General features: G+C 48.2%; 2 protein-coding genes across 2 annotated transcripts; one reads left to right on the top strand and one right to left on the bottom strand.

Moving 5' to 3' along the window:
- Positions 1–1982: 1982 nt before the first annotated feature.
- On the top strand, positions 1983–8250 carry LOC133162392 (uncharacterized). Its single transcript, XM_061291543.1, has 7 exons — positions 1983–2147; positions 3942–4174; positions 4259–4361; positions 4437–4532; positions 4643–5160; positions 5340–5758; positions 5865–8250. The coding sequence occupies exons 1-7, from the start codon at positions 2106–2108 to the stop codon at positions 6761–6763; spliced, it is 2310 nt and encodes a 769-aa protein (XP_061147527.1). The 5' UTR covers positions 1983–2105; the 3' UTR covers positions 6764–8250.
- A 661-nt stretch (positions 8251–8911) lies between these two features.
- Positions 8912–10186, bottom strand: LOC133162538 (transcription factor HES-5-like). The gene is made up of 2 exons (XM_061291795.1): positions 10090–10186; positions 8912–10001 (listed from the first exon to the last, which is right to left on the bottom strand). The coding sequence occupies exons 1-2, from the start codon at positions 10162–10164 to the stop codon at positions 9675–9677; spliced, it is 402 nt and encodes a 133-aa protein (XP_061147779.1). The 5' UTR covers positions 10165–10186; the 3' UTR covers positions 8912–9674.
- Positions 10187–12666: the final 2480 nt, after the last annotated feature.

Here is a 12666-nt window from a genome sequence, read left to right as displayed (position 1 = left end):
GAGACAAACGGTACCGATTGAGGGAAGAAAATGTGAGAAAAAAAAAAAAAAGGAAAACACGTTTATTGGTTATATTACGCCACGGTAAAGTCTTTTACTAAATAAACAGCGTCTGTTTCATGAGTCATTGATGCTCGTAAACAATTTGAGCCTAAAACTATTCATTAGAACTCGTTTTTAATGTGTGCGCTCCAATTTTAACCCGAATATTAAAGATGATTATTGTTATTATTACTATTATTATTATTATTATTATTATTATTGTTAAATCATTTTTTAAATTGTATGATTATTCCAATGTGGAAAAGGAAAGCTACAGTCACCGGTGATTTTTTAAACTGTTTATTAAATGCTGTGAGAAGAGAAACCACCCCCGAGTGTGAGACTACTGCTTTGGATCAGTGTTGCTGTTAAATATATGTGTGGGGAATTTTATAGTTATTTATCTTGAAGAGTATTTACTGTGTTTGCCCCCAAGTGAGCTGCTGGATGCTGTCCTGCTCCTCATAAACAGGAGAGTGTCCGTGCATCTCACTCAGCAACAGCAATTGTGTGTTCCATTTATAGACATAGGCAGGTCTGAAACACTGTGTGTGCGTGCATGTGAGAGAGGGAGATACATGCATACACACGATCTCTCTCTCTCTCTTCCCGCCTCCGTTCTCTAGCTCAGAAGTGGCAGAGCTCAGCGAAAGACACCGTGATCCATTACTGCCATCACACACGTACACACACATCTGCACACACACTCATCTACACACCCACACCCACGCATGCACACACACGTGCACACACACATTTACTTTAGTTGGTATCCATAGCAACTAAAGCACCAGGGCAGGATCGGTGATTGCGAAAGAAGGCTTCATGCATGCAAGGTGTATCATTGTGAGCGCGTGACTTTATCTCGCCTCTGTTATGGATCTGATACTACTTGCAAATGTGGAAAATTGCCAGGCTGATTTTGTCGCCCATTCTGAGTTTGTGTTGTGTGTTCAGAATGGAAACATGTGGAAAAAGGCCCAACATTTGCATGTTTTACAGGCAGTGTGATTTGGAAAGAACAGCTCTCTTTCACACAGAGATCCCGCAAACTTGCCACATCGGCGATATATCAGCAGATCAGCCCTTCCTTCATTTTTGCTTTTTATATGGAATCGACAGGAAGATAGAGCTACGCCAACAGCATAATGCTCATGACCATTTCAGTGTACCGTAATACGTCATTTTTTAGTAGAGAGAAAATATTTGAACGTGCCTTATCGAATGACCTCTTTGAAAGACTTTTATATTGGTATATTTATCGATGTTTTTTCACTTTGAATATCCAAATTGAGAGTCAGAAAAAAACAACATTTTACTCAGTTCACAAAAATAGAGATTTTAACTCTTCAACAGCTTCCAACACAACAGGGCCGAAAAAGTGAGCGTCCCATGGTCAATGTTTGCACCCCTGACCTGATATTGGATAAACTTTGTATTGGTATTATTCCTTATATGGGCCAGAGGTCTGTCATTTCACAAACATTTCCTGGCCTGTTTCGAAGAAAGCAGTTTTCACCATCTGGAAATTCCAGACGGTGGTCCTGACGTCATCTAATTGATACTGTTAATTGACTGTGGCTCTACATGGAAGCTCAGATTTGGCTATTTTACATGATCTTTGATGCAAAAAAAACCCAAACACGTTCTGCAAAGATGGATGAAGTGTTTCCTCTGCATTTGTCTCTGCATCCAGGCAACCCCTCTTTGCGCACGTCGCTTCTACCTCGGAGGCGCTGACATCCCAAAGGAAGCCCGCAGCAGCCCTCCATTGGCTCCCAGTCCGAGGAGGCGGCCAATCTCCTTCTTCCCCGTGATGCGTGTGTCCCCCCCCAGCTCCTCTCCGACTCCCAGCATTGCACATCACTTTCAGGCTTTCGCAGTGCTACATGGATTTTCGAGGGCTCGACAGCAAGTTTTTCAGAGCCTTGATGATGGAGGAGGGGGAGGGGCGGGATGCACTTGATGCAAAGATGCTGAGGAAATAGACGAGCGGTGCGCCGGAGAATTGTGACGAGACAACACACGCAACGAGGAGAGCAGGCGTTGTTGTATCTTCCACTATGGGCTGCTGGCTCTCCGGACCGTGGGTAGGCGACCCAGCGGTGAGTACCACCGAGCCCAGATCCTGGAAACAGGGGGTGTGAGTGAAATGGGAGCATTCTATGGCTCTCCAGGTTGGCTGGGTATGTACGCATATATATCTCGAATAAGTAGCACCTCTCATTTATATATATATATATTTATATATCATTTATATATCTCATATATTATATATATATATAAATGAGAGATTGCTACTTATTCGAGATGCAACCATATATTCAGGTCATTACAGTACATCTGCCAACGAAACATGCACTCCGTCAGCCATTTTGTGCTTCTCAGATCAGTCTTTTTGTGCGTGCGTGCATGTGTGTATGCGTGTGTATATGTGTGTGCATGTGCGTGTGTGTGTACGTGTGTGTACACGGCCTCGCCACAATATCAGGGACACATCTCATGATGTTCAGCACAAATATTCCGCCTTGAAAAGACAATAATATTCAGTTTTCACTCAGCGTATTAGTCTGATGTTTATTAATGAAAGGGATGGTCACAATGATCAATGCATTGATTTATGCCAAACTCTACATGAGGAAATATTATTATTGCTGCGGCTGAGCGCTGCCACCTGTTATTTCCTTTCCTAAGAAGAGGCGTTTATTTGTTGAAGTGGATGACGCACCCTGGCACATAACAGCTCAAAAGAACCTGACTAATATTTACACTTCTGGTGACTATTTTAGGGGAGGCATTTACATGTTGAAATTGACAATTATTAAGGTCAACGGCCCACCAGAGAGATATAACCTAACCGGTATTCATTCTCCTGGCCGTTGCAGGAGTTGTTTGTTTTTGTGGAAGCATTTTTGTTTTACCTGGAGCCCCTAAGATAGCTGCTCAATGTAGACCAGATATAAGGACGCACTTTGAGTATGACTAAGTTCAACAATGCCGATAAATGCATTGACCTCAATAATTGTTCAGCGTGTGTGTGTGTGCGTGTAGCTAAAAGTTGGTGACTCATACGTAGATGTGTTGTGCAGCAGCAGCTCATGCGTCTTGGATGGGTTGAGCCGTGCGTGCGCCACCACGTCACGTCACACGGCTGCAGCAAACCCAGAAAGAAGGCTGCGTGCGCGTCTGTAGGCAGAACGCCCCGTTCTGACCCAGTTGCATAATGTCGACTGTGGCGCGGTTAAAATGGTAGCTGCGAATGTGGGTGACGGCTTGTGTGTGCGCCGCAACTAAATGGGCAACGCTGGCACGCTTGCGAGAAGACGTTGGGTGCGATTCTTAAATCGCACTTCTCAAATGTGCAAAGCAGCCAATTACATCAGGGTGACAGAGTGGGCTTCTTTTTTTAGCTCTGACGAGAACACGGCGAGCTTGTTTTCACGTATGAAAATAAGACGAGGAGGTGGAGGAAGGAAGTGTAGGGAACGCCTGCTGTTTGCCTCCAGACAAGATAAAGCTCACGAGCTGCAACTGGAGCACATGAGCACAATCATCCAAGAAGCAATAATAGTGAAGACTGCTTCCAGTGACTTGACAGTAATGGTCAGGTTTTCTGGAGTTCAGGTGTGTCACCCATTTCGAGAAATTAACACCTCTCCTCAAATAGAGGCTTTCCTCAAAAGCCATTGCAATGGATACTGATCAGGTTCTCGATCCCCAGAGTTCTTAACAGCCAGAAACGTCATTCATTCAACTCCATAAATAGCCCTCAACGACACACAGCTCCCGAAATTAGCAGGTTGTACCACTAATTACTATAAACACTTCACATTCCGGGCGCATAATCAACTGAATACAAATTAAACACCTCCCTTAATTTAACACCTTTGTGGTTTCAGCTAAGCGGCGGGCGCAGTCTGGCGCACATGAGTCAACGGGACGCCCTGCGCATCCTTGCGGCGAGTCAGCTCCCCGTCACCATGCAGGTCAAGAGTCAGAGGGGCCGCGGCGGTGTGGAGGCGGACCCCCGGGGCACCTGGGAGCCCCTGCCCCTCAACTTGCAGCACCTCAACCTGCCCCTGCCCAGAATGTCAGCGGGGCTCAATGCGTCCAGCCCGACCTATCAGGACAGGTGAGCGGCACTTTCATTGTCACACGTTCGATAGTTGCAAAAAAAAAAAAAACAAACTGTAAAAGTTGTTCTCCTTCCTCCCAGACATTATTTTGGCCACTTGTCTCTACCGCAAGACCACTGTGACAGAGGACACTACGGGTACCTGTCCAACTCTCCGAGGGACACTGTGGACATGAGCCACCAGGTAACGGCGTGGATCGATACGGACGGCTTGTAGCCGCCCGTCCTTTTATTCACTGATGGGCGCTGGTTCACTCAGGATCCAGAAGTGAGTGGGCGGCGAAGCAAGCAGCAGAACTGCCTGATGGGATGCTGCGACGTCAACCTGGACGAGCCCAAAGGCTACCATAGCCAGGTAACAAGCCCGAGTTTCTGTCATAGTGCAGGGTCATGAAAAAGACGATTCATCTTTACTACAGATGATTTATAACTCGGCAACAACGTCTCACTCTGTCTTCCTCGCAGACGGACGATGACGACTTCATGCTGGACAAGCCTCTGGGCTTCCTGCCCCTCCACCACGAGCTGGACAGCGGTCTGGGCTGGACCGACGGGTCCCTCCACCAAGGTGACCTCTCCGGCCTGGAGACAGAGGAGGCCGGCTTGGAGGACTGCCACTCCCACAGCGCCTTGGGCCCCGGCGGCTGTGGAGTCTTCGGACCCGGTGGCGGCGGCTCACCTTCCTCCGAGTCCTTCATGTCGTCGGAGCTCAGCGACTCGGGCTTCTACAGCACCGGCGAGTTCCGCCACTTCCAGAGGATGCTAGAGAAGCGCATGCGGCTGTACAACGCCAGGCTGCAGCACCAGGGAGAGACGTGCGAGCGGCACGAGCGACGCGACAGCTGCCCCATGAGCCACCGCGAGTTGCTGGAGGCCATCCCCGAAACGCTCACCATGCAGCCGCCGTGTCAGCGCATGCAGATGGAGATGGACGAGGCCGCCGGGGCCGCCGGCTTAGACGTGCCAAACCGTGGACTTTTCAGGTGTGTTCCGAGTTCATCGATGGTATATGCTTCTATGCATGTCTTTGTAGGAGAAAAACTTTGCAATCACATGCGAACCCCGATCCTCAGAACAGATGTGCCGACTCACCACTCATCCATCGTAGTTCTGCAGAACATCATTCATGCAACCGCATTCATTCTAAGGCGATTGTTTCCAGGGTGTCATCAGTCCAGTTCCACAAAGCGGACCGTCCCTGTCTGAACCGCCACAGCTCCAGCAGCGGGGCCCTCTTCAACCCCTCCCACGGCCACACGGCCCGTGTGAGTGGCCCGGTCCTCTCCACTTGCAGCACGCCCTCCAGCCACCGAAGGCCGCTAGCTCCTGTGCAGCAGCCGCACCACCAGGGTTCCGCCTCGCTGGGGATGCTGAGGAGAAGTCGCACCCTGCACCACCGTCCCCCGCAGCAAGAGTACCGGCGGAGGGCCAGCCACCCGGCCTCGCCCTCCTACTGCGCGGCCACCCTGCACCACTGCGGAGGGATCTCTCCTCATGGCGTCCTGCAGGCCGGGCTACCGGAGGAAACCCAGATGGGGGCGGCCACCGTAGCTTCCCCGCTCTCTGCACAGCGATACCCAGGTACCCTGGGCCACACTCTAAATATTCTTTGAACAGTGTCTGTCAAACTCTTTCCAGTCCAGGGTTAGGTGAAAATATGACACGTCCTCTTTTCTCTTTCACCCAGTGCACATCCGGGTGCCCAGCGCTCACGAGCTTCATTACAATGCCAACCCCAACCCCCACCATGACTGGTGGCAGCAAATGAGCTTGATGCCTGACCCTCTGGCGGCGGAGCGAGAGGACCAAATGCAACGGGAACAAATGGAGGAAAGTCTGGAGAGAGAGGCACAGATGCAAGAGGAAGTGGAGCGAGAGATGCAAAGGAGCCGAGGAGGCAGGGAGCAGCAGCAACTCCAGGGGCCGCTCCACTTCACCCAGCCAGGCGACATCAACGACACCTGGCCCAAGCCGGCGACTCGCCAGTCCCAGGGCGGCGGCGGAGGAGCCCGAGGCCTTTACAGCACCCTGGAGGGCCACATGGGAGCGGCCCCTCTTTCTGCTTCAGATGCAAAGAAAGACCAAGTGGAGGCGCTGCCGCCGACTTGTGGTGCCCAACCCAAAGCCAGCACAACCTCACGCGTATCCAGGAACCAGCTGCTGAGGGACCGGGCGTCGCAGCTGGCTGACGAGCGCAGCGGGATGAGCACGGACGAGGAGACCAGCGCCGACATGCTGCTGGGTCGCTACTGGAGCCGGACGGAGAGGCGAGAACACTTCCTGCTGGCCCGCGAGCAGAAGCAGCAGCAAGCCAGGGGAGGGGGGCTGTGCGGCCCGTTCTCCGGCCCGGGCTCAGGCCCGCCCCGCTCCCCCATGCCGGACGGCCGGGCCGGCGGTACGTTGACGGACGGACGGTGCAACACGGTGCTGGAAATGAGTCAGAGGAAGCTGAGTCGTCTGAGGAACCGCAAGATGTTGGACGACTGGACCACGGTGGAGGAGCTGCTGACACACGGGACCCGGCTGGACAGCCACGAGCACCCCCTGCTGGCACATAGCCCCCTGCTCACTGTCACCACCGTCTAAAATGAACTAACCCCCCCCGCCCCTCATCCTTTGCGGGTGTCTGATCGTAATGCGCAGGCGGTCTCAGAACTTTAGCAGCACTGTTGTTGACCAAATTCACACAAGCACCCCAGGGTACATAACCTTTCAGCACCTTTTTTCAACTTATATTTCAATATTGATCCTCGTGGAAGGGTCACACACAAAGTCCCATAGAGCGATGTTGCTCAAACTTTATTGATATATTAGAAAAATCTCACGTCATGACACGGCACCAAGCAAAAAGTCTACTTTTGGCACCATTTGATTTTATTTGTTGAACTTTTCATCCTCTTGAATTAAGTTGGCTACTTTTTTATTTGGGCAATGGGATTCTCATAAATATTTGATTTTGCTCCGATGGGGCTGCTGTTTTTTTGAATTTGATATTGAAACAAACAGCTTTCCTCAGATTGCTCATCGCCGATGATTTAAAATGCTACTATTTGCAACAAAAGCAACATTTCAGAGCAGCTGGGATTGTGTCATAAAGCAACAACAACAACAGATTGTGCAAGAAATTTACATTTGAGTTGTTTTTGAGACGTGCTGCATACGGCACATCTGGCTTGACGCGGCTGCGTGTTTACACACCGTACCTGCCCATATGTTTACTCACAAACAATGCACGGACTGAAAGGATTGGTGCGCATCGAGCTGCTCGGATCTCCATGCGTCGGCAGGTCAAAGGTACAGGCAGGATATCGTGCAATAATACCTCAGTCTCAGTGCTGCAATTTTAAAGGCAGGACCCCCCCCCCCCAAAAAAAAGCTGCACAAAGATCCTTGTAGATATTTATATATCAAGAGGGACCGAAGATAACAAACGATTTTTGCACATTTTTCGTTTTATACAAAGTTATAAGAGGTTTTCCCTACCTATCGCTCTCTCACAGGGACCGAGGCCAGTGGATGACTGTAGATAGAACACGTGCGTGCGTGTGTGTGAGTGCGTGCGTGTGTGTGTGTTGATGTTTTATTTATCAACTATCATTCAAAAAAAAAGAAAAAAAACACTTGACGTGTTTGAACATATTTCAATATTTTTCTTACTGTACTGCATTTGTTTTGGTAAAGATGGGACTCTAATTTGTTTTTTTCTTCAAGTGAACACAAATTGTGCGATTATTCTTGTCTCCTAATTAAATTTGACTGTTGTTTTGTGTCACTCAGTCGTGCGTACTTGCGTATATATTGATTTGGTCAGGTGCGGCCAGCGGGGTACTGGTGAAGACGGTGCCGGTAGAAACAAGATGTGAAGCTTTCATGTTTGATTCTGTACAACTATTGCTGTTGATTTGGAGGCTGTACATAAATGGCATTGACACGATAGTTCCAGCTCTTTTTTTTTTCTAGCAAAACTCGGACGAATGATGCCGTCTTCCAAACTATCATTTAATCATATTTCCTCACCACCAATCCCTATTTGCGTATAAAATAAATAAATATCGCTGGGTCTCTCTCATCCCGGCCTGTGACGCAAAACACTGAATAATAGATGTTTTCTTTTTCCATCCTGCTCTCTTACAACTAACACAAGGACAGAAGGGCTGAGAATAGCATGTCCAATAGCGGTTCCTCATGTGATGCGAAATTCAAAGCACACTGGAGCGGAAAGTCTCGCTGCTGGGCCACGGCACACTCATCCACCCCTCCTTCCTTCCATCCATCAGTTCATCTGTCCACCCATTCTTCATCCATCCATTTGAGCCTACAGCATCTTCACAGCGTACCTTTTGGAATACGATGTACGTGTGGTAATAAGAATAAATAAGAGATTTTAATTAGCTGTAGCCCTCTGGTTGTGTTCTGTGTTAACCCATGCGGCAACAGCAACACATGGCTGGAGTCATTTAGACCTCAGGGAGATTCCGATTGGATTTTTTTTTTGTGTTTCTTTATACAAATATGGTCTTAAGTAGCAGCATGCTCTCAAAAGCTAAAAGAACTGTCCATCCACAGCGCACATGTTTTTAAATTAAACAGTTTGCTAGGTTAATTGTGGATCACAAGCGGCTGCTGCTTTGGGGAAATACGAATTACTATTTATGTTTTGACTTGTATAAAAATGACATGAATGACAACATATTTTCACATTATAATGTTTTTTTAATTGCTCAATAAGCCATATTGCAGCAAGTGATGATGCATCACAAGAACACAAGTCTACGCAAGACTAAAAAAAACAATTATACATTTGTTGCTTTGCAACAATAACATTGCAACAGATCATACTGTTTTTCAACTCAAAGCTTTTATGAATAAAAGACTATTGTTCATTGACCCTAAAACAGATCATAACTTGATGTCCACAGAAAGGACAAAATAACAATACATCATCATGGCATGACAAATGAAAAATATTATCACTAAACAACAGTGATTGCATGTCTTAATGGATTCTTTCACAAAATGCAAATATAATTCAGTCATAATTCAAATCTCAAGTAATGAGATTCACCAGAATAGATCATACAACATGCATGAAAAACATGCAAAAGATGCTTTGCTATTTTTTCCCTATTGGAAAATTCCTCCAACAAAAAGTAGGAGATCAATATGATCAGAAGTAACATCATCATGTAAGAATACATGAAAAGATTCACAACTGGTTAATAATGATTGTCAAAGCAATCGGACTCTTTATGCAACATGCACAACAAGATATTATTATTGCTGTTGTTTCCATAGGACCTCAACCAGCAAGACAAAATGATCAATATGATCAATAACAAATGAGCATTTTCATATTTGAAAAAATATGGAAAAGAAGAAAATTGCAATCAGATGTGATAAATGCATCGTGCGTAACAAAAGATATTCCGTCGAAAGTTTCCATCGGAAATAAAACTAGTTGTCATGAGAACGGCTCATGGGAGTCAGTTGAGTTGGTCTACCAGGGCCTCCAGGGGACGCTCTGGGACGAGCGCTCCTTCTTGCTGCTGCTGCTGCTACCACGGCCCGGAGAGCTGGGAGGAGAAAAGTCCTCCTCCGCCACACTGTTCTCACAGGAAGACTCGAGTCGTTCAAAGCGTGCCCCGGTTGGAGGGACGGACTGGAGTCTCCTGAGGACGCAAACGGTCATCTCCAGAATGTCCGCCTTCTCCATCTTGGAGTCTTTGTGCTCCCGGAGGAACTCGGCGGACAGGAGAGACTTGAGCTGCTCGATGCTGCTGTTGATTCGCTCTCGCCGGAACTTTTCCACCAGAGGCTTTCGAATCTGCACAGGGAACAAACCAGGATGAGGACGCTTGTCCAGCAGCGAGTATGCGACGATGAGGAAGAGGGGACGATGCAGATGAACGTACCTTGTGAGTGGGAATCAGTGAGTCTTGCAGAGAGATTGCAGGTGCCATGGCTGGATGCATTTGTGTGCTGTCCATGCACAGTGTGTCCTCCCTGCTCTTCATGCCTCCTACTTATAGTCCTGCATCTCCATATCAATGTGGGCCTCTGAGCTTTCTCACGCTGGCAGGCAGCCAATCAAAGAGCAGCGTGGGGGGGGGGGGGGGGCACAATAGTTACGTCTCAGGGGAGCAGCTGGACCACTGCAAGGGACCTAAGGGAGGCTTTGTGAGGGCTCTGGTGGGAAAGTGCTGACCCTGTAGAGAGCACATCTGCTGCCATCAATGACTTTGACCTGCCACACGCCATTATGAGTCTTCATGACGTCAAACAGGGAGAACGCATTCCTCTATGTGCATCCTTAAGAAATAACCAGTCGGGTCATTTTTATATCAGTTGTGTGACGTGTCTGTTTTGACCTTTGTCAAAGTGGTCGAGTTCAAATATCTCCTCGTCGGTAGGGAAAGAGTCACGTTTATCAAACACGTGTGTGTTGTTCACGACGATCCACTTGTTGCCCACCGACGTCGGTGGGAAGCGCTCGCCAAAGTTGACCCAGCACGCCTAAACGCTCCGCTTAGCTGACGGCGTGAATGGGGCGCTAACTGATGGGCTGCATAATGACACGCGCTCGCATTGTGGCCGCTGTGGGAAAGCGCGCCAGAGTCTCTCTCAGGGCGACAATTGAAGCTGACTTTTGACCTCTGCTTATGGGATGAGCACACAATCAGGATCCAACTAGAACCCAATTTAACTACCTAGCTACAATATCACATCTGCTATCTTAGCACGTGTGTTTGGTTTTTAAACACACGTTTTTAATGAACACATTCAGACACTTGTAATTTGCATCCCGTTTTTCCAACAGGACATTTTTCAAATTGAAAGAGCAGAAGATACTAACATAACTTGGTTATTCCTGCTTTGGTCTGTGTCTTGCCAGACAACAGGCAAAGATGTTGATCATTGTTGTTCTATATTGGCTCATTTTGAAAGCCTGATATGACGAGCGTGTGAAAGTGCGTCGTGATGACCAACGAGGAGGGTACCACCAGCGGGCTGCTATTCTCCAAACTCCAAAGGGAATAGGCACACTTCAGGAAACAGCTGCTGTCATTGGCCAATGGCGCCCGTTCCCTCCAGATGTCCCCTTTTGTGTGTGTGTGTGTGTGTGTGTAACCCGATCAGCCTTCATGCCCGTCCGTGTCTTTGGGCTTGCTTTTGAAGCAGCGTGTGTGGGAAAGCGGCCCGGAGGTTCTGCTCGCAAGTCCCAGCAGTCACCATCAGACTGCTGCATGCCTGACAAGCGCCACAAGAACCAAAGTCCTGCAACACAAACAATAAGTTGAGTCAAGTTTGTCCGTCATGGCGTCCCTGCGGGCGTGTTTCGTGGCGCCCGCCTAATGAGACACGCTTGCGTGCGTTGGTGGAAGTGTGGGAACCGGAGGAGGGGGGCCCTCCCTGAGGAATCCCCCTGGGACAAAAGCCCCGGAGACGCGACTTCACACACACACACCCTGACGTCCATCCGATTTGCACGCGCATCTGTTAGCATCTTGGCATAATGGTCTCAGTAGCGACTCGCGCGGTGCCTTCAAATGTCTGAGTGCGTTTGAGTTTTAAAAACAGTAACACAATAGCGATGCCATTCTTTTCCCATAAATTCATCATCATTCAATTCCAGGTTTGGTCCATAACATGTCAGAAAATTAAGTTTGGCGATGGCACCAAATGATTGCTTTATTCTCTAAACAATCAACAATTCATCTGCTCATTGATTAGTTGCTAATTGTGAGACCGTTAAGTTTTGTATGGATTTTTTTTTTCTTCACTCTTTCTCATCATCAGTTGTGGTATCTATGTAGCGATCCCCCCCACTCCCAACCAGCATTATCATGGCGTGTGCCGGGTCAAAGCTATTGATGTGCTCTCTCAGGGTCACCGCTTTCCCACGTGTCAATGGAGTCACACACACACACACACACCCACATAGGATGACATCTGGAGGGAACGGGCACCATTGGCCGATGACAGCAGCTGTTTCCTGAAGCGTGCCAAATCCCTTTGGAGTTTGGAGAACAGCGGCCTGCTGGTGGCGCCCCAAACCAGTGAATTAAAAATAAGCAAAGCGACTCAAGCACAAGGCACACCTGGACATTAGGCAAGTAGCTGGGGCAGCTGATTGGTAGACGCAAAGAACCGGTTTGACCAGATCTGGTAGAAAAGAAAACTTACAGAGCGAAAACGGGACACAGGCAAAATATTGTCAGTTTGTAAAAAATGTTCTTTCCTACAATGTCAAGATTTTGTTGTTGTTTTTTGTTGCTGACTCATTTTCTACCTGTTAATTCTTGTCGTCATTTACGATTGTCATATTGATGTGCTGAGGATTGTGTGCTCATCTCAGAGGTCAAAGGTCAGCTTCAATTGTCGATCATCCGCCCTGAGAGAGACTCCGGCCCGCTTTCCCATAGCGGCCACAATGCGAGCGCATGTCATTATTCAGCCCATCGGTTTGCCCCTTTCGCGCAGTCAGCTAA

Source organism: Syngnathus typhle, linkage group LG11, assembly GCF_033458585.1.
Source record: "Syngnathus typhle isolate RoL2023-S1 ecotype Sweden linkage group LG11, RoL_Styp_1.0, whole genome shotgun sequence".
NCBI lineage: Eukaryota > Metazoa > Chordata > Actinopteri > Syngnathiformes > Syngnathidae > Syngnathus > Syngnathus typhle.
The sequence above is the reverse complement of the archived record's forward strand: the minus strand, read 5'-3'. Positions and strand labels throughout refer to the sequence as shown.

Coding starts and splice junctions, on each gene's coding strand:
- LOC133162538 (XM_061291795.1), bottom strand. CDS start 10,164: ATGGACAGCACACAAATGCATCCAGCCATGGCACCTGCAATCTCTCTG. Junction 10,002..10,089: donor CACTGATTCCCACTCACAAG/GTACGTTCATCT, acceptor TTCCCTGTGCAG/ATTCGAAAGCCTCTGGTGGA.
- LOC133162392 (XM_061291543.1), top strand. CDS start 2,106: ATGGGCTGCTGGCTCTCCGGACCGTGGGTAGGCGACCCAGCG. Junction 2,148..3,941: donor CGTGGGTAGGCGACCCAGCG/GTGAGTACCACC, acceptor TTGTGGTTTCAG/CTAAGCGGCGGGCGCAGTCT. Junction 4,533..4,642: donor CCAAAGGCTACCATAGCCAG/GTAACAAGCCCG, acceptor TCTTCCTCGCAG/ACGGACGATGACGACTTCAT.